Below are 20,431 nucleotides of genomic sequence, written 5' to 3' on the forward strand. Positions count from 1 at the left end.
ATTAATTTTCAACATTTGTATCAAATATATGTAAGTTTCTTTCAATAGTAAATATTTCAAAGCAAATTTTCTCTAGATACTCAGGGAACCCTTCATTTTTTCCTTTAGAGTTATAAAGTTTATATTTAAATTACAATATTTTTTCCAATATTTAATTTAATAGATATAATTAAACGTTTGACGCAGAAATTCTGGAGATTGGTATAAAAATCATATAAATAGCATCATAAATTTCCTAAAATAAATGCTTGATCCGTCGAGGTTTTAAATAATCAGAGACTGAAGAAATTTGTTTCAAACTACCATCCCACAACAGTTTTTTTGTTATTGCATGTACAATAATGCCATAAATCGTAACCTGTCAAACAAATTCATGCAAATTACGTAAGTTCAAAATGAATGCAAAAAAAAAAATTATAAATATCTCAAGATAAGGTTTGGTCACATGGATATTAATTTTCGTCAACTGTTACAATTGGCGTATTTTGCCAAATGGGAACCGTAATTGTTGTAAAAAAAAAAAATTATTTAATCAAGTGTTAACGGCAATTATACTCGATACATTGAATGTAATACGTGCTTTTAAGAATTCACGTTCGTCGGTGCATGGTTTTTTTCTATGCTCGAGTAAAAAACAGACAGGTGTTTTAAACATATTATATCTGACTAAAAGATGTATTGTACGGTTTCATTATACATATAATATATGATAGATGACAGAAAATAACGACCTGCAGAACACAATAAACATTTTAATAACAAATTTGTACGCGGTCTGTTCGTATTGCGATTGATCACGCTATATGATAAATTTCGTGAAAAAAAAACCAAATTGTTTAAAAATACTATTTTACAATATTTTTAATAATTAATTACACGCATGGAGCATAATATTAAGACTTATTACTATTATTAGTTCTAACAACAATTACTATTGATATTTTTATTATTTTGATATAGGTACAGACCATGGAGTAATAATGTTACTCTATGGTACAGACAGATAGTGACTATAATAGAGTAAAAATCACAACTCTTGTATATATGGGCGTCCATAGATAAAGTCTTATTCATTTTTCCGGAATAATACGATTCGTTCTGTTTCTCATTCATATTTTATAAAATATACTTGGTTCTTTTAAAATTAATACGTTCCAAGAATCCGTTTTTTAAAAAAACTAGAAATTATAATATTAAAATTTCAATTTCATGAACTGAAGATCAAATTAATTGAATTGTTTAACTATATTTAATCAATGTTATACTTATTATTTATTATCATTCAAATCTCTGATATTTTCAAAATGGTGGCTCATTTTTTGAGTGGTCATGTAAAACGAATAAATTTTCGTTTTGGTTATTCAGTGCTGTTGGTGCCTAAATTATATCCTCTAAAATTTTTTGATTTGTATACAGATTTTATTATTACCATATTTGAGGTAAATCAAAACGTTATTAGGTCTACACTTGGATTAAAATTAAAGCATTTAACTTATCAATATCAACAATACAACGATAATCCATGGTTGACATACATACACATAAATAATATCTCTCGCGTAGGTAATATACAATTATAATAACATTACATAATGTAATTTATAGTTATAACAACAAAATATCGTTTGAAACATATTTTCAATGTTTCATTCAAATTTAAACGAACAACTACTAGTACATATTTCAATATACTTTAATAAACACATGTAGGTTTTGTCATCATTTAACATTATTAGTAGTTATGCGTTCTTTTCATCCTTCAATTTTTTTGATTTCTGAAATGAATTATAATTATGTAGATTAACATGTAAGTACAAATTACATTTATGTGTTTTGTAGTATAATCCATTCAAGGCCGTGACTAAAAAACATTTTTACATTTGTAACATTATTGCATGATTTACTATTCTAACAATTATTTTCAATTAATGCTTTTATTGCTATCTGTTCTCCTTTCATAGTCAAGACTAATTGTAAAAAAAAATAATGATAATAATAATAATTATTCTAAACGTTTTTTTTAGTTATTTAAATAAAAAAGTAAATTTTTTTTGAGGATATTTGCCCTTCATTGTCCATGTGATGGGATGGAGGATTGCGAACCCTTAAATTTTTATGATAAATAGCCTTGAGTGAGTTATACTAATACATGTCGGATCGTTGATTCGACGTCATAATAATTTAATACTAATTGTTGAACTTACGATTGAATGATTAGCGCCCCAATAAACATTATTAATGTGTTCGCCGACCAAATAAGTAAACGGAGCGTATAAAAAGGTTCCCGTGAAGAACATCACTCTTAATGGTAAGTTTAACTTTGCAAGAATTGGGTAAACCCACATTCCACTTTTGTAAAATATATAATTAATCCTGCGAACATGTTTTATTTATAATTATTAATTTTTATACTTACGTTGATCGTCCATGTAAATAGATCATGAATAATTATAAAATAAATTTTTAATAACATGACTACTTAGAAGACAAATCAAAAATTATTATTTTTTGTTCTTGACAAGTTATAAAATGGTAGCCGCCAAAATATTTACAATCATGTTTTTATTATATTAATTATAATCATTATTAATTGATGTGTCAAAAAAAAATATTAACTTAAAGACATGATGTAGTTTAAATTTTATTATATTGACAATTTGTTTTTTCGTATTTTCCAATATTATTTACATATGTTAATAAAAAGTATTCTACAATTATTTTTTCATCGCGATCATGTATATTACGGTGTTCAATAATTTATATTCATTATTCATTCTAGGTACATAACATTATTGGCTTCACCGTTTTTCTCTCTCTGATATTCACACACAAATTCGTTTGTATTTTCTAGCCCATCACTTTCCAAATGACATCTTTCCATGTTCTATTTTCAGATTTCCCTACTCAAGCCCAGACATAAAAAAAAAAAAAAAAAAAAAAAAAAAAACATTCGACTATTGAGTATTATTTTATGCGTTTACAATAATAGTACTGTATATTTATATTTTTACGCGTATATTATGAACATAATTATATCAAATTTGAATAATAATAATTTAACTGTACTGTAAATTTAATTATTGTCTGAAGACCATAATTTTTAGTAATCACTAGTATATTGAAGTCTGTGTCTTGAATTCAACTATACAATATAACAAAGTAACTCTAAAAGTTATAAAAAATAATTCCATTTGATAAACAGTACAAACAAAAACGTGTATGGTTATTATACTAAATTTAATATTTTCATTTAGTTTAAAGACTAAACGTTCTAGATAAATTGAAAAATGTACTGTTTTAAAATATTAAAAAGATAACCATAACAATATTGTATATTTAATATAATATTTTCATTTATCTTAAGTGACCATTGAAGTTTAGCTCTATAATTCATATCTGATATTCTATAATATAATTTTTATACAAATTAATGATTAAACTGATGATATTAAATTATCCGATTCCAGTAAAGAATTATCTCCATGTTTCAACCATTTATAATTCCTAATAATAATTTATTTTTATTTTTAAAGTATGAAAACGATTGAAATAATTATTGGTTGAGAATGTAAACTGAATATGTCAGTCGGTGGATAAAGTCAAAAATATACTTAATAACATTAATGAATTCTATTTAAAAAAATAATAATATACAACGTGTTTCTGAACTACCAGTAACTACCAGTACCTACCAGTGTTATAACTTCTTTTAAGCTCTGATTCAGATGAATTGGTCTTTTATTAGTAAAAAAATAGTACTTACTCGTTTAAAATACAAAGGTACTTACCAAATTAAGTAGACGACCTTAAAAGCAATGAATGATGATAGTCCAATTGTTCTGGATGGATATATTCGATAAGTCGTGATCATTTCTAATATTGCAAATATAAAAATATGGGCATGTGTAACATGATTCAACCAGGTTGGAAAGTATATATCGTAATGCATTGGCATTACTAAGGTCTTGTCAGTAAACCACAACGGCCAAAAGCTTACAGCAATAAACTGTAGAATAATAAAAAGGTACTTGTATTATTATATTATTATGTTAAGTGTAAATATTTTTTTTTAAATTTATCACGTTTAATTTTTATCAACATTATCACGTTCAATGATTTTATACTTTTAAAAAAATGGATGAAGATAATTAAATATAAAGTTTTACTCAAATATTAGTATTTTTTTTTATCCGTAAATTTGTTATAGTAAAATACAATTATCTTGAAATATTTTGTTATTATATTATTATCGTATACAATTTTTATATACATTAAATTTATACACCATACTTAACTTTTATTTTTAGTTCTGTCTGCGATTGTATTAAGATTCAATCTGATAATTGTGTACATATTCTGTACATTAAGTACAGAGCATAGGCTATATAATACATTAACGATTGATCGGCTGGTGTTTGCAATTTTTGTATATACCTATGAATTAATTATAATTTTTGTTTTTTTTTATTTATGCACAAATATTGAAACTGCTAGAATTTATTGCAATATTTCAGTTACATTAGATAAAAATAAACGCAAAAAAGCCGGCTCTCGTTCAATTAATATAAATAAGACTTTTAGACTTGTACTTTATCTTAAATAGGTTTATAATCGATAAATTTATATTGAATACGCTGTATAAACGATATAATATATATAGTGCTGTTTAGCTATAAAGTATAAATCAATTGTTCTAAAACTACATATTTGTATACTCAATAAATAGAACTTTAGTCTGATTAAGGGTCAAACCGATTAAACTCTATGCAGCTTAATTATGAAAATTATAAATTTGTGTAGGTAATTGTAACAAAACGAGTAACTTTCGACTACAAAGATACTTAGTTGGCCATTAACTCATAAATGTCATAATTTATGAATTTAAATGTAAAAAATAGTTATTGATGATATTAAAATATATTTAGTTTTTGTGGTGACATAAACTGAAAAGTATTTTGTTTGTAGAATTTCTGAGTATGAGGATTTTCATACGTTTTTGTGTTATAAAAATCTAGTAAGAGCTGTAAATACGATAAAGTCTTGGCTATCTAAGAATTATGCTATAGGGAAACTGTGAATATATTACGTATAATCATAAACATGCGCAGACCTTGCTGGAAGGCAAGCGGAATATATATATATATATATATATTTATAGGAATACAAATAAATATGTATAAGTTCTGTTCCATATTAGTTATTCAGTTATATTATAGGTTTTATAAATTATTTTTTAGTTATTAATCAGTTCAATTAATTTTAATGATGAAGGTATTTTTATTTTATATAAGTATAGTAGTGCTCTGCACGGTCCGTTATTTTAAGAACCAGATCGGACTTCAAATTTTACCAGGGGACCGAAGACGAACCGAACCACACTTAAACATTAATCAAAGACCAAAATTGGACCGAATCAACGGTTTCATACTATTTTAGACCGAACCGGACCAGTAATTAAATAACATTTAATAAAATGGACCGTGGACCGAACTATTAATCCGATCTTAAAACATTTTGGACCGTTTATGAACCGGTCCAGTGACGCACACAGGATTTTTTTTCGGGGGGTGGGTCAAGGTAAAAATATAACACATTTTACAATTAAAAAAATTATGCAAATCCTTAATATATTTTGACTTAAATAATAGCATTGATAATAGAATATAGTATTCTATAATCAATGATACTAGGTATTTAATACTAGCTCTTTATACTTCAAACTTGTAAAATTTGTAAATTTTAACCTAGACATCGGAGAAAATTTCGGGGGTGGGGGGGTACAACCCCTTAACCCCCCCCCTGCGTGCGCCACTGGACCGGTCCGTAAGGTTCAGTCTGTATTAGCCCAGATCGTACCATATGAAGCATTTAGGATTACACTGGACTGGACTACCCAACTTTATAAATAAATATATACCTAAATTTGTAGGTTTTTTTTTGTCTTATTTGTTTACATAGCAATATCTGTATTTCGATTTTAAGTTCCATGATTAGGACCGTACTAGACTGGACCATGCAGAGCACTAAAGTATAGTCAATAGTTCAAGTACAAAATTTAATATAATAATATAAATTTCACAGTATATTTGTATTTTAATAATATAATACTTGTATAAAAGAAGAAAACAAAACTCATTGTTTACAATTGCTAAACAAAAATTGATCATTTAGCCTTTCAGAGTACTATTCTTCTTTTACAGGGATTTAATATTTACTGTTAATAAACCACTGTGACTGCTGCGTATCTATGAAGACTCGTTATCACTACGATATCTTGCGGAGCGCGCGATACACGAAGTTGGACAACACAAAAACATTGTGCAAAGGACGCGGCACACGCTAGGTTTAAATATTATTTATCATATAAAATTATAATATTTTTTTAAAACTATGGGAGAAAAATTCAACCCGCAGGAGGGACAGCTGCCCACCCTGCCTCCCCTGGGCGCACGCCTATGTGTATAATATATATATTATATACGGATATCCGTACAATATTTGATTCAGCCTTATAAGCCATTTATCTCAATTGGTTATTTAAAAACACTTTCATTATTACCATGGACAGCGGAAACGCGAAAATGGCGAAAAAATTATGTTTGCAGCTTTTCAAAAATTCTGACGTGATGGTCGAGCATAAGTACACGGCAATCTGGTCGATGAACACCGCAAACAGATAGAAAAACGTTTGTATGACCTGTAAACAGAATAATTACGTTATATTAAACACGCGGATGAGTCTAGGAGTCTAAACCGTTTGTACATCCAAAAACTACGCAATATGATACGATGTACCAACAAATAATAATGAATAATGATTAGATTTAGCTGTAAATTATTATGCGATAAAATAATAATATGCTCTTCGGGCGATAGTAATATCTAATGATTTTAAGAATATCTTATACAGATTTGTTATAACTTAAAGCATAGAACAATTTTTATTTAACATAAAAATGAAAACATGTACTACTAGTTTTTATTGAATTAAATTAAAAAAAAAAAAAAAAATATTTAACCAAATATTTTTTATACATGAAATTTATAAAAATTTAAATTAATTTGATATATTTTACAGAAAGAAAATAATTTAAAACACATGGAAAAATCAATTTTTCCTCTAGTGTTTACGAAATATGTATTTGTTTACCATGCATGTAAAAAAAATGTACCATTTGGATGCATTTCATTTAAAAATGGTCCAAACCGTATACATTTTTTATTAGATTAAAAATATCGTATACCAATAAAAATATGAGTTTACGCTAAAGTCTAATTTTCTGGTTATAAGTAGGTATTATAATAGTGTGCTCACCAAGTTACAGAACGTCAAGTATTTAAATTTTCCACCCACGGCCTCGTCCAGGGGGTTCAGATGAGCCGGTATGTTTACGTAGGTATAGTAATAGTAAAGCGAATAAGTGAAGAGCACGGCACCGAATAGATGTACGCCCTTGTTGATGGCGTTCATGGTTTTGGCCACTGTCATATCGGTGAACGGCTGAGTAACTCCGAACGGTTGCTGAGCCAAAGAAAATAGCGGAAAATTCGCGAGGAATTATAAGATGGAAAAAAAACACACTTACATCAACTTAAAACATAATTTTACCCATAAAATCGTACATCTCGAAACGTGATTTGGGTGTTTTATTTTATGTTTAGTTTCACTGAACGATCTAAACCGACACTCGTGCGAATGTACCGTTAAACCTTGTATGGCAAACAATACATTAACAAGAAACGTAAAATATTTATACAATTATACCTATCAATACGGCGGTACGCTTATATTCAGATAAGCAGTTGAACTTTAGTCCTCTATGATTTACACCAAACTGTACTATAAGAGTGTTCTATACGGCTTTAATTTAACATTTAAAATATTTTCACCGTAAAACCGATTTGACCTCTAAACGAATTTTATGTTTATCGAAATATTCCATAAATCGATTCAACTGTTTTTATGAGCAATCAAATTTACTTTTATTCTCGACACATTAAATCCATCAGTCGAATATTACTCATCAGTGTTTTTTCTAAATATATACAGATTATGCACAGCTCTATAGACGTTTTTTTTTTTAAATTTACCTACTACAAGGTGTAAGTCGAGTATATTAATTTAATATAAAATATATCAATATATTATTTTATTTATAAATATGTAAATACAAGTAAAATTTTTGTATCTGAAATATTTTAAGTATGCTGACAATTAAAAGTTGTCTAATGCCATATTTTGCGAGAAAAAATATTGGACTGTGACCAATAAAAGTTAAAATTACTTGAATTGGCAACTCATTGCAAGCTCAGAAAATACATTGTTTACACTATTTACTTATTACTTATTTTACATTATTATAAATATATATTGTATACATGTTATTCTATAATTTAAAACAAATGATGATAAAATTTACGATTATTTTAATTAATTTGATAAATTCAGATGAATAATGTGTGATATAAATATAATTATATCAGTAATCTAAGTTTATGTTTATATACCAAAAATAAATAAACTATATACATATAGACGGGACAGCATTTAAGAGGGAGCAGTGGTTACAACCACCTCGGGCGCCAAATTTTTTAGGTGGTAAAAAATTTGTTCACTGAAATATATTTGTATATATTATGAATTATTAAAACTTTTAAAATTGAAATTGGCTTACGATATTTTTATTATAATAACATAATTAATGAACTACCAAAATATGTAAAACAACAACAAAATGAAACAATTTCTATGGTGAATAATAAGTATAATATAATTAAATAAATATAATATATTATATACTTATATACATATTATTTATATTTATAAGCAAGGCATTTGAGGTCTACGCTATACATTTCAGATAGCTTTTTTAAATGTGGGACATTATAAATCATAATTATAATGTATTTAAAATATTAAAATCATAAATAAGTTTACTATATTTACATTAGCGGCAACAATATGAGTTGGGAGGAAAGAGAGGTATTAGTTCCTCAAATAAAAAGTTATTATTTAGTCAATTGTTTATTTTTACTTTTAAAGTAATTTTTATCGCCCCTCCTTGAATCCATTTTTGATTATATGTGAGATACACATTTCAAATTTTTTTTAATGTAGATCATTTTATAACGAAATCAAATTACGCGTGGCTGTGAATACTGAATTGGGCTTTTTGTCAGGTCCATACTTAGTGAAAAATCAAATAAAATACAAGCGTAACTTTCAAAAGACACAGACAGGTGTTAAAAAAGAAATCCACAAAAGTCGATTCTATGTGGATCCGACATTAGATTAAAGAAAAAAAAAACCACAAATATTAAGGATTCGTCTGATTTAAATATTACCAACAATTTTACTTGTAAATTTTGAGCCTGAATTAAAAAAAAAAAATTGAATCGCCCCTCCTTCCTAGAAGTAAGTCTAAATACGCTCCTGATTAAAAGCCATGTAGGGGCGGATATAGGGGGCGAGTTCAGGGGGTCAGTTGACCCACATTTAATATTTGTTGACAAAATTGGCCTCTTGGAAATTTTTATTTCTTTTTAGACCTTGATTTGGACTCTTGGACAGTTGGTCCATCGGAGTTACTTGAAAAATGAATGTCATGTATATTCAAAATTTAAAATTTTTCGATACATAATTTATATTTTAAATTATATTGTTTTAGTAGAAAGTTAAGTAAATCATATTTTATTCCGTACGTTTGTTGAGCTGGTAAAATTAAATTATATTTATTAATCGTAAATAAGTCATTATCGGTGGTATCACTAATTCTAAAAGTAATATAAATATACACTTTTATGAGCATATTGAGTTTTTTTTTTTTTACAAGGTATTTATTTCTAATTCAGTTTCATCCCTAATGAATGGCCTCTTGAAATGGCTTGACCCACAGTTCCCCTGAAGCCATGTTTAATTCGTCAAAGGAATACCTACAATAAAACAAATAATTAGCAATTCGGTATCTTTCCATATTCTAATTCAGTGGTGGCCAAACTACGGCCCGTGAGCCAACTCCGGCCCGCCATCATTTAATATCTGGCCCGCGAAAGTCTTCTATATTACAGCACTTATTTGTATAACTGTAATATTTTGCATTTACGTAAAAAAAATTGAAAATGCATTTTTTTATGGCCCATGGTAAAAAAAAGTTGTTTTTTATGGCCCGAGGTAAAAAAAGTTTGGCCATCACTGTTCTAATTAATAATAAATTAACATTTTAATAAATAAATTATAATACTAAGTAATATTTAATCCCTATATAATTTTAATATATAAATTCTAAATATCTCATGGGGATCTATTTCCCTATGTGTACACCCTTGTAAGGGTAGCCAATTTGTTTTTGCCCTAGAGCACACAGTGTCTAAATGCGAAACTTTATATAGAGGTTTACTATTTATATATTTTATAAATACAAACTAATTGTTTATTTATGAGTAAACCTTAGGTTAACCTTTTCACTGCTAAGTTTTTTTTCTAAAATACTCATCTGTGCTGAATTATTTTTGCGTTTTTTTTTTTTTTTTTTTAATGTTCATAATTGATTAATTTAGTTAAATTGAACAATATGTTGAAGTCAAAAAAAAAATATATATATATATATATTGACTTAAATTATAAGTTTAAAGTTTGATAATTAAGCAAGAAAAAAAAAATAAAGTATCCAACTATTATTACTCCAGTGTAATAAATAATACTTTTTTTGTTATGTATTTAAGCATTATTAAAATACTTTTATAAAAATATTTAAAACAAATTTTAAATAGGTATTATTTGTTTTTTATAATTAATTAATTAGTACTTAACATGAACTTAGTGATATAGTTTTTTATATAGATTTATCTGTTCATTATAGGTACCTACACCAAAACTCCAAAACAAAAAATCAGTTTATATGTGTTTGATAAATAATATACAAATAACAAAATAAGTTGCTATCCGAAATATTATACAAAAAAACGTATCACTTAATAAAAGGGGTTTATAGCTAACTTGGTAACAAATCTAATAATCCAAAAAAATAACACCTGAGCTCTTTTTATAAATTTAAAACATTTATTTACCCGAATTAATTATCCAAATTTCTCTTCTTTCATCATCGGGAAAACGGAAAAAACTCAAGTTTGGAAATGTTTTCTTCGACTTTCCACAAGTTAAAAATTGGCACTTGTTACCAGACATTTTTAAAATTACCCACAAGTATATAAAGTACGTAACAAATAACAATAAGGCAAAATACTTAGAATATAAAACAAGCAAGACCTTTTTTCATTGACAAGTGACAACTGCAAAGAAGAATACTCACGTGAAGACTAATCGTAATTCGTATGATCACAGAGTAAACGGTAAAATATTGACGAAATAATGATAATAAAATAATAATCGCTAATTTTATCGATTATAATAGGAATAAATATAATGGTACTTCAATTTTTCATTTTACATGGAAAATAATCCTATAAATAGAACGACGGTATTTTTCGCCGACCCCGCGTGATTGCCTACCCGTCATCATGACTATCTATGATAGAGGTACCACCACCTTGCATCCTAGCGACGCCAGCGCTCCATAACGGTTGCATCTTACGAGTAGTCGCCAAATATTAACATTGCGTTGACTATCTATCTATTCTATAATTAATGGTTTAAAATTTATATGACCAGGGATAACCAAACTAGGAAACCTAGCGTAGGAACCGCATACTATGATTTTGAAATAATTAAAAGGTAACGTACCTACAAATTATATTTTTAACTGTTTATTAATAATTACATAGTCATCAGTCAATTCAGTATAATTGTAACAAAATAATGTTATTTAAAACAAATTATATAGTAGAAAATTCAAATCTTATTATTAGTATGATATATTTCAAAGCATGAAGCTGGACATAACCCAACATCGCATTCTTTACACATGAATGTTGTGTCTTTTCTTTTATTTTTAAATTTTTGGCATACATAACACCGTCTTTGAAGATTTGTCTTCTTAGATGTTGGTGGTACAGTGGATGGAAAATGTTTATCTGTCAATCGCATAGGTATCACAGTATCACTGCTGTGCGGACGACTTGTTTTGTTCAAAGCACTTTTCTTTGAATATTTTATTAGCATTTCTCGGATTAGTTGAAACTGATAGCTTGCCAATGGTAAATGTTTTCCAGTAATAGTCTTGTATGAACTATATGCATTTAGTAAGGATAGATCTACCAGGTGGAAAAACAGTTTCTTATACCATTTTATGGTTTTTCTCACACATTCAATTGAGCTCAACAACATATCTGTTTTGTTTATAGCACCCATATTTTCATTATATTTCAACACAGATAGAGGTTTATTTACTTGGTTTCCATGATGATCTTTTTTACCAATAGCAATCATTTTATTTTCAAATTGTGTTGTCAACATGTAAACATCTCTTCTAACTTTCCACCTTGTAGCTAGCATAGTTGTTGTGTGTTGACTTTCTGTTTGACCAACTTCAAGTTTCGATGTTAGTTTAGGCATTCTTTTACGATTTTTCCTAACAGTTCCAGTGACATTTGCTTTTTTTTGTAAAGAAACATGGCTAACGAAGGTGAAGTATACCAATTATCAATGAATAGCTTGTGACCTTTTTTCAAGTATGGCTTCATCAATGTATTTACCACAGCTCCGGATATACCGAGGCTTGAGTCTGTTTTTTTATATTCTGTTGTGCTTCCAGTATATATTAGAATATTTAGAATGAAATCAGTTTCTACATCACAAATCGTTTTTTATTAGTTAGGTATACATTTATAATAATTATAATTAATATAGCAGTAAACCGGTTACAGATAACGCGCACAGAACACAACAGCTTCATTTTAGTAACCACTGAAATAAATAATAAGTTAAATTGATTTTCATTGCTACCACAATGTACATAGAAATGTTTTTTTTATATCGTTAAATTCGTTTAATTTTTCTGCATTTTTCGGTGTAATCACTAATGTGATAACCTGCGTATTTCGTTTTATAGATAAAGGAACGTAATAGTACGTCCGTAGCAGGGAACGGTGGATATGCGTCAATTGTTCGCCGAAAATAGATCGCGCGTCTAATGTTCGCCTGGAAATTGTTCGAATACGAAAATTGTTCGTGCATGAATAGTTCGTAAAAAAAAAAAAAATAAAAATAATAAGACTTGATTATCACGTAATATATTTTGTGATCTATACGGCAGTATAAATAACATACTATTTGATTTAGTGTGAAATGTGTGAAGTTTTAAAACCATATCGATAACGTATCTCGTTATCGAACATTATATAATGGGCACATAAATCCCCAATATGTTCTGGAATAGTAGTTATATACTAATAACAATACTAATACTAACACATACCTGTCACAAAAATCAAACAACAGTACAACCAGTAATTTTGACCATCATTTATTTTACCGCAATAAGTATTTAATTACTATGGTTTTAAAATACGTAAAAAGTGATGGTGGAACAGATATACTCGTACATAAAAATTACATGTTCTACCGTGATAAACAAAAGGAAAAAAAACTTTTTGGAAATGTTCATTGTATAAAAAATATAAGTGTGGTGGTCGTGTTCATGTGGAAAATGACGAAGTTGTCAAAAGTTATGAACATAATCATGTACCAGATAATGCTCAAGTGGAGACAAAGGAATTAATGTATAACATGAAACAAGATGCACAAACATCCGCTGCTACAAGTCATGGGTCATAGGAAATTTAGCAAGTCAGGTAAATTTAATTATCTAAATATTTTGAATTTTAAATTACAATTATAAAATAGTGCTCGAAACTTGCGTAAAGAATTTGAATTTTAGGCTGAATGTTTATAGGAATAATATACATGTCATGTTAGAACTATTAAACATTTTCCATAAGTTTGGTTTACAATAAAAACTTATCATTTACTTAAAATTTAAAGCAATACGTTAATGTTTATATTTTTCTTAGGTTCCCTTATCGGTTGCAAGTCAATTACCCAGCTTAGCTAGTATGAAAAGAACAATACAACGTGCTCGTTGAACTAAACTAAATGCTCCTGTAAACCCTTTAAACTTTAGTTTTGATATTCCTGAAGAATTTACAAAGACGACAAATGACGACGATTTTCTTCTTTTTGATAAAAAATCGGATACAAAAAGAATATTATTGTTTTCAACGAAAAATAGTTTGGAGTTAATGAATAATTGCCTTAATTGGTTTTGCGGTGGCACTTTTACTTGTTCACCTATTTCGTTTAAACAGTTATATACCATTCACGCTGTACATTATTCAAATGTTATCCCTTCTGCTTACGCTCTTCTACCCGAAAAAAAAGAAGATACATATATACAAATGTTTAAGGCTCTGAAATCATTAAACCAAAATTTAAATCCCAAGTCTATTATGATGGATTTCTAAAAGCAGCGATGAATGCTGTTAAATCTGAATTTCCAAATACCTCCATTAATGGATGTTTTTTTCACCTATCACAATGTATTTGGCACCACTTACAAGAAGCAGGATTACAAAAAAATTACATACAAGATTCTGAATTTGCCTTACATATTCGAATGTTACCTGCTCTTGCTTTTGTGCCATAAAACAAAGTTATAAAATATTATGAAAAACTTTTAGACTCTGAATACTTTTCTGAAAATGAAGAACTTTTAATGCCAATTATAGACTACTTTGAGGGCACCTGGATTGGCTGTTTGCATCGTAGAGGCCAAAGAAGAGATCCGATCATCCCCATTAGTGTATGGAATTGTTATGATTAGAGTCCGGATTTTTATGCATTTACATATTTGTAATGAGTGTATACAGTTCAACGGGAGTAAGAAATGTGAACGATTTGTGTAGCAGAGAATCTATAGAAAAAAGTTTATTTTGCATATAAATGCATATTTTAAGGTTGAGAGCATATTTGAAGAATTAGGCATAATAAAGCATATTTTGGTACATAATAGTTATTTTATTTATATTTCACTATAGAAACTAGATTTATGAGTTTATGAAGTATTGTGGGGAATTATTTAATTTGTATTAAAACCATATCTTGCTTATCGAAACACATCGATCGACAACAATGAAGACCAGTTATATATAAATTTCCTTCATACAATTATATTTTTAGCATGATTATTATTATTATTATCGTGATTTTAAGTATTATATTGGATAAACACGCTGCATCGTGGCTCTTTTGTTTTACATTTAGTTGGTATTTAATCGTCGCGCGTCGTGCTGTAGTCGCCAGTCGGTAATCGCCTATAAATATAATTTCGTAATCCGCATTCCGTATACAAACAAATTTCTTTAATAATTTTTTTTACACTCGTAAATTTTAAAATGCCGAAAAGTCGTAGTAATATTCAAATTTTAATAAAACAATGGATTGCATTGTATCAGCGTTTCCCAAATACCGGGTCGCGACCCACTACCGGGCCATAAAAAATGTAATACCGGGTCGCAAAATTTAATGAAATTCTCATATTAAATTTGATATTTATCATTTTCGTTTGATAATTTAAACTTTTAAGTAAAAATAAATTCATTAATACGAATAACTATTATTTACAACATAAATAATAATTATTGAGATTATCAACTAGGCTTCATGAAAAACCCGAATAGTATGACATTCGCCGTATCTATAAATACATTATAATAGTAACAAATGAATGACAAGCGTCGTTGGTTGTTACGGCACTAATCCGTTATCCGTTATCTACAAATGAATTACCGATATAGGCTTATTATAGTGGTGGCTAAATATTTATTTCAGTTTGAACCTTGATGTCTAATGACGCACGTCTACGACGAGTTATTAAAATTGTAATACGTATACGCGTCTTATTTTCTCACGTTTATTTATAATGGATAAGTGGTTAATAAAACCAAGTACCGGTTCCATAAGAAACACCAACCAAGAGTCGAGTGATGTAAGTACAAGTTCTAATATTGGGTCTAATAAATGGTCGTCCGATGCGCAAAGTAATTCTCTTACGAAAAAAAAAGGGGGCATGGACTCGACAGTATTTTGAAAATTACATTAAATTTGGCTTCATCGAGGGCGATGATAACAAACCATTATGTGTAATATGTAATGCAGAACTTTCAAACGAGTCCATGAAGCCTTCAAAGTTGAACAGGCATTTAGAATTGAAGCATCCTGAATACAAAGAAAAGCCTATAGATTTTTTCATTAACAGGAGAAGACAATTAAAAAGTGCCAAAAAAAATATGACTTCAATGTTTTCACTTAGTCCTCAAACTGAAAACCTTGTATTGGCTTCTTATAAAATATCAAAATTAATTGCTGAAACGGGTTATCCACACACAGTCGGTGAAAAATTAATACTTCCGGTAATGAAAATAATTTCACCTCGAATATGCGAAAAAAAACAGGAAAAACAAGTAAATTTGTTGGCGTTGTCGAATAACACGGTGAAGCGTAGAATCGTGGATATGGCAAATAACATCGAAGAGACAATAGTAGGCCACCTCAAATCGTGTTTATATTTTTCTTTACAAGTTGATGAAAGTACAGACGTGTCGGATAATGCTAATCTAATGTGTTTTGTAAGATATGATCTTGGAAATACTTCTCACGAAGAGTTATTGTTTTGTAAATCGCTACCAACAAGAACAACAGCAGAAGAATTATTTAATTTAATCAATAGATATATTATTGAGAATGGCATTGAATGGAAAAAATGTGTGGGATTGAGTAGCGATGGAGCACGTGCAATGTCAGGTATTCGTACTGGACTTTTTCCAAGAGTAAAAGCTGTAGCGCCGGAATGTGTATGGGTTCATTGTAGTATTCACAGAGAGGCATTAGCGGTCAAAAAAATGCCATTGTCTTTAACTGAAACGATGCAAGAGTGTGTAAAATTTATAAATTTTATTTAATCTCGTCCACTAAGCTCGAGAATATTTTCTGCTTTGTGCAAAGAAATGGGGAGTGATCATGAACATCTTCTTTTACACTGTGAGGTACGATGGCTATCGAGAGGGAATGTCTTGAAAAGACTAATCGAATTGAAGGAAGAAGTTTCGGTATTCTTATAACAAAATCCTCCAACATCTAAAGATGCAATATTTGAATTTAAAGACAGATTTCATGATGCTAATTGGTTAGTTAAGGTAGCCTACATTTGTGATGTGTTTGATTTTTTGAATAATTTAAATTTGGCACTTCAAGGTGAAAATGTGACAATATTTAAAGTACAAGAGAAGGTGGAAGCTGCAACAAAAAAACTTAATTTGTGGTCACGTCGCATAAAAACGGGAAATTACGAGGCTTTTACAATGCTGACAGCATTTCAAAAAGAGAATAACATAAGTTTAATGCCACACGATATATCAGCTGTTATTCAGGAACATTTGCAAGGACTAGAAGCTAATCTAAAATAATATTTTCCTCCAATTAACAGTAACAAAGAATGGATAAGAAACCCATTTTCAATCAATATTGAAACAACTTTTTCGGACTTAAATGTTGAGTCATTAATTGAACTCTCGTGTGACACGACACTCAAAGACATTTATAAGGAACAGTCATTAATAGATTTTTGGTTATCTTGTCGTCAAGAGTACCCAGTTGTATCAGAACAAGCGATAAAATTTCTAATGCCTTTTGTCACGACCTATAAGTGTGAAGCAGGATTTTCAACACTCGTGTTCCTGAAGAATAAATACAGGAATCGGTTGGAAGTTGAACCGGACTTAAGAATAAAATTAACGTCCTTTCCAGTAAACTTGGAGTTCCTAGTTAAAAATAAACAGCTTCATACTTCTCACTGATAGTAGTCAACTAATACAATTAGTAACTATATTATAATTATTACATTGTAGTTTCAAAATATAAATTAACGCTTTAATTTTATTATAAGATTCTATGTAGATATTCAAATGTGTTTTATTTTGCCTTTTATTACACAATTATAAACGTAAAATATTTTGGTGGGTCACGAAGGTGAAAAATATAAATTACCGGGCCAGCCCAAACAAAAGTTTAGGAAACTCTGCATTGTATAATAAAACAGACCACACAATTTTTACTACGGACGGTTCTGTAGTGTTTTGTCAATTGTGTGACAAAAAAATCGTTTGCACCAAAAAATTTCAAATACAACAACACGTTGATACTGCTTTGCATAAAAGTGCTTTAAATCGTAAAGCAAATGATAACAAAAAACAATTATTTGTATTGGACGCAAAACCTAAATCTGGTAACATTTTTAACGAGGATCTTTGTTCAGCTTTGATAGTTGCTAATATACCATGGAATAAACTTCAAATTCCCGAATTCAAGAATTTTTTGGAAAAGTACACAGGTAAGCATATTCCCGATGAAAGTACACTTAGAAAAAATTATCTTGGTCCATGTTACAATAATGTTATAAATGCAATCCGAGAAATTATTGGAAATTCAGATATTTGGATTGCTGTTGACGAAACAACTGATACAAACGGCCGTTATATAGCAAATTTATTAGTTGGCGTTTTAGAATGTGATACACCAAGTCAACCCTATCTATTAGCATGTAAAGAACTGCCAAAAACAAACCACTCTACCGTATCTCGTTTTATTAACGATAGTTTAAAAATATTATGGCCCGCTGGGGGAAATGACGAAAACCTAAGATTGTTTTTATCAGATGCAGCGCCATATATGGTTAAAACTGGAGATGCATTAAAAGTGTTTTACCCAAATATCATCCATGTAACATGCGTAGCACATATGTTAAACAGAGTAGCAGAAAAGGTAAGAGAGTTATTCCCCGATGTAAATAAATTAATTAACAATGTAAAAAAATCTTTTTTAAAGTCACATTCTCGTATTCAACTATATAAAGAAATGCTACCTGGTTTACCATTGCCCCCGGAACCAGTTATTACAAGATAGGGGACATGGATAGAGGCAGTTATATTTAATGCAAATAACTATGAAGGTATTAAAAGTGTAATAGAAAAACTAGATAATGATTCTTCAGCAAGTGTAGATAATTGTAAAAAAATGTTCAATTTGACTACAGTGAAAAATGATTTAACATTTATAAAAATTAACTTTTCTGGACTTATTCGGGCAATCACAAACTTAGAAGATACTAAATTGACATTACTACAATCGTTAGAGATTACGAAAAACATAATTTCCGAACTATCAAATATACAAGGTGACAAAGTTTCTATCATAAAAAATAAAATATCTCAGTTATATCAAAAAAATAAAGGATTTCAAGTACTAGAACAAATCGGACTAATTATATCAGGTAACAATGAAATACAGATTCCAGAAAATTTCAATCCTTGCTCTGTGGCAAATATGAAATATGCACCATTGACGTCAGTAGATGTGGAAAGATCCTTCAGTCTATATAAACATATATTAAGTGATAGAAGAATAAATATGACACCTGAACATATGGAAGAGTATATTATTGTTAACTCTTTTTATAAAAAGTAAATATCGATTTATATCTATTAGGTAATTAAAATGTTTTTTTTATATATATAAATTGTCTTCATTGGTATAAAAGAATTAAATACATTTTTTTTATTATTATTTTTAACTAAAGTGCACTTTATTAATTTAATGTAATTTTTAAACATTTTTTGTCTTTAATTAATGTTGTAAGTTGATGTCGCAGTGCCGGTAATAAAAAAATTAAGTTTGTTTGATTATGTTGTATTAATTATTATTTATTAATATATAAAGAAAAAATTAAAAAAAAAATTATAAATGCATATATTTTGGGTAAGAGCATATTTTTGCATATTTTTTAAAAAAAATAAGAGCATATCTAGTGCATATTTAAAGGTTTTTTGATGCATAAATGCATACTATTTTAAGGTTTTTAAGTGCATACATATCCGGACCCTAGTTATGATTCAGTAGCGGCATACATTCCACGAACTAATAATTCAGTTGAAGGATGGCACAATTGTTTTTCGTCTACACTTAATTCATCCAAACATCCATCAATTTGGAGATTTATACATGCACTCAAAAAAGTAGAAAGTATTAATACTTTAAAAATTCAGCAGTATGTCGCGGGTCAAGAACCACCATCAAAAAAAATGTATAAAAATAAAAGTGAAAATTAAAAAAAAATATATACAGATTATAATAACCGTGCAACAATGGATTACCTTCATGGTGTTGCATACAATTTCCAACTACAAATATAAAAACTATGTACTTAATATTATTGACATCCACAAACGTGGAAAAATACTCAACATTATAATTATTTTTTATGTATTATTAGTATATTATTATTATTATTATTATTATTATTACAATTATTTATTTATTTTTATTTAATGTTATGTGAACATACGAACAATTTTTGCACGAACGGTTTTCGTATTCCAACAATTTCCAGGCGAACATTAGACGCGCGAGTAATTGTCGCGCGAA

General features: G+C 28.6%; 2 protein-coding genes and 1 pseudogene across 2 annotated transcripts; 1 reads left to right on the forward strand and 2 right to left on the reverse strand.

The window, feature by feature from the left end:
• Nucleotides 1–1,619: 1,619 nt before the first annotated feature.
• On the reverse strand, nucleotides 1,620–7,760 carry LOC112680727 (androgen-dependent TFPI-regulating protein-like). The gene is made up of 6 exons (XM_025550910.1): nucleotides 7,587–7,760; nucleotides 7,316–7,522; nucleotides 6,560–6,697; nucleotides 3,789–4,006; nucleotides 2,205–2,373; nucleotides 1,620–1,775 (listed from the first exon to the last, which is right to left on the reverse strand). Exons 2-6 carry the CDS (start codon nucleotides 7,487–7,489, stop codon nucleotides 1,740–1,742), a joined length of 735 nt encoding a protein of 244 aa, XP_025406695.1. The 5' UTR covers nucleotides 7,490–7,522; nucleotides 7,587–7,760; the 3' UTR covers nucleotides 1,620–1,739.
• A 4,088-nt stretch (nucleotides 7,761–11,848) lies between these two features.
• Nucleotides 11,849–12,511, reverse strand: LOC112680693 (piggyBac transposable element-derived protein 4-like). Its single transcript, XM_025550877.1, has one exon. The coding sequence runs from the start codon at nucleotides 12,509–12,511 to the stop codon at nucleotides 11,849–11,851; it is 663 nt and encodes a 220-aa protein (XP_025406662.1).
• Nucleotides 12,512–14,196: 1,685 nt separating this feature from the next.
• Nucleotides 14,197–20,199, forward strand: LOC112680694 (annotated as a pseudogene).
• The last annotated feature ends 232 nt before the right edge of the window (nucleotides 20,200–20,431 follow it).

This window comes from Sipha flava, unplaced genomic scaffold (genome assembly GCF_003268045.1).
Source record: "Sipha flava isolate LNK unplaced genomic scaffold, YSA_version1 179_pilon_pilon, whole genome shotgun sequence".
NCBI classification, from domain to species: Eukaryota; Metazoa; Arthropoda; class Insecta; order Hemiptera; family Aphididae; genus Sipha; species Sipha flava.

What these genes read in the sequence shown, in the direction of transcription:
- LOC112680693 (XM_025550877.1), bottom strand. Translation starts at nt 12,511, where the DNA reads ATGCCTAAACTAACATCGAAACTTGAAGTTGGTCAAACAGAAAGTCAA.
- LOC112680727 (XM_025550910.1), bottom strand. Translation starts at nt 7,489, where the DNA reads ATGACAGTGGCCAAAACCATGAACGCCATCAACAAGGGCGTACATCTA. An exon ending in TCGCGTTTCCGCTGTCCATG is followed by an intron (nt 4,007 to 6,559) that starts GTAATAATGAAA and finishes ATTATTCTACAG; the next exon opens with TTTATTGCTGTAAGCTTTTG. An exon ending in GGGGCGCTAATCATTCAATC is followed by an intron (nt 1,776 to 2,204) that starts GTAAGTTCAACA and finishes AATTCATTTCAG; the next exon opens with AAATCAAAAAAATTGAAGGA.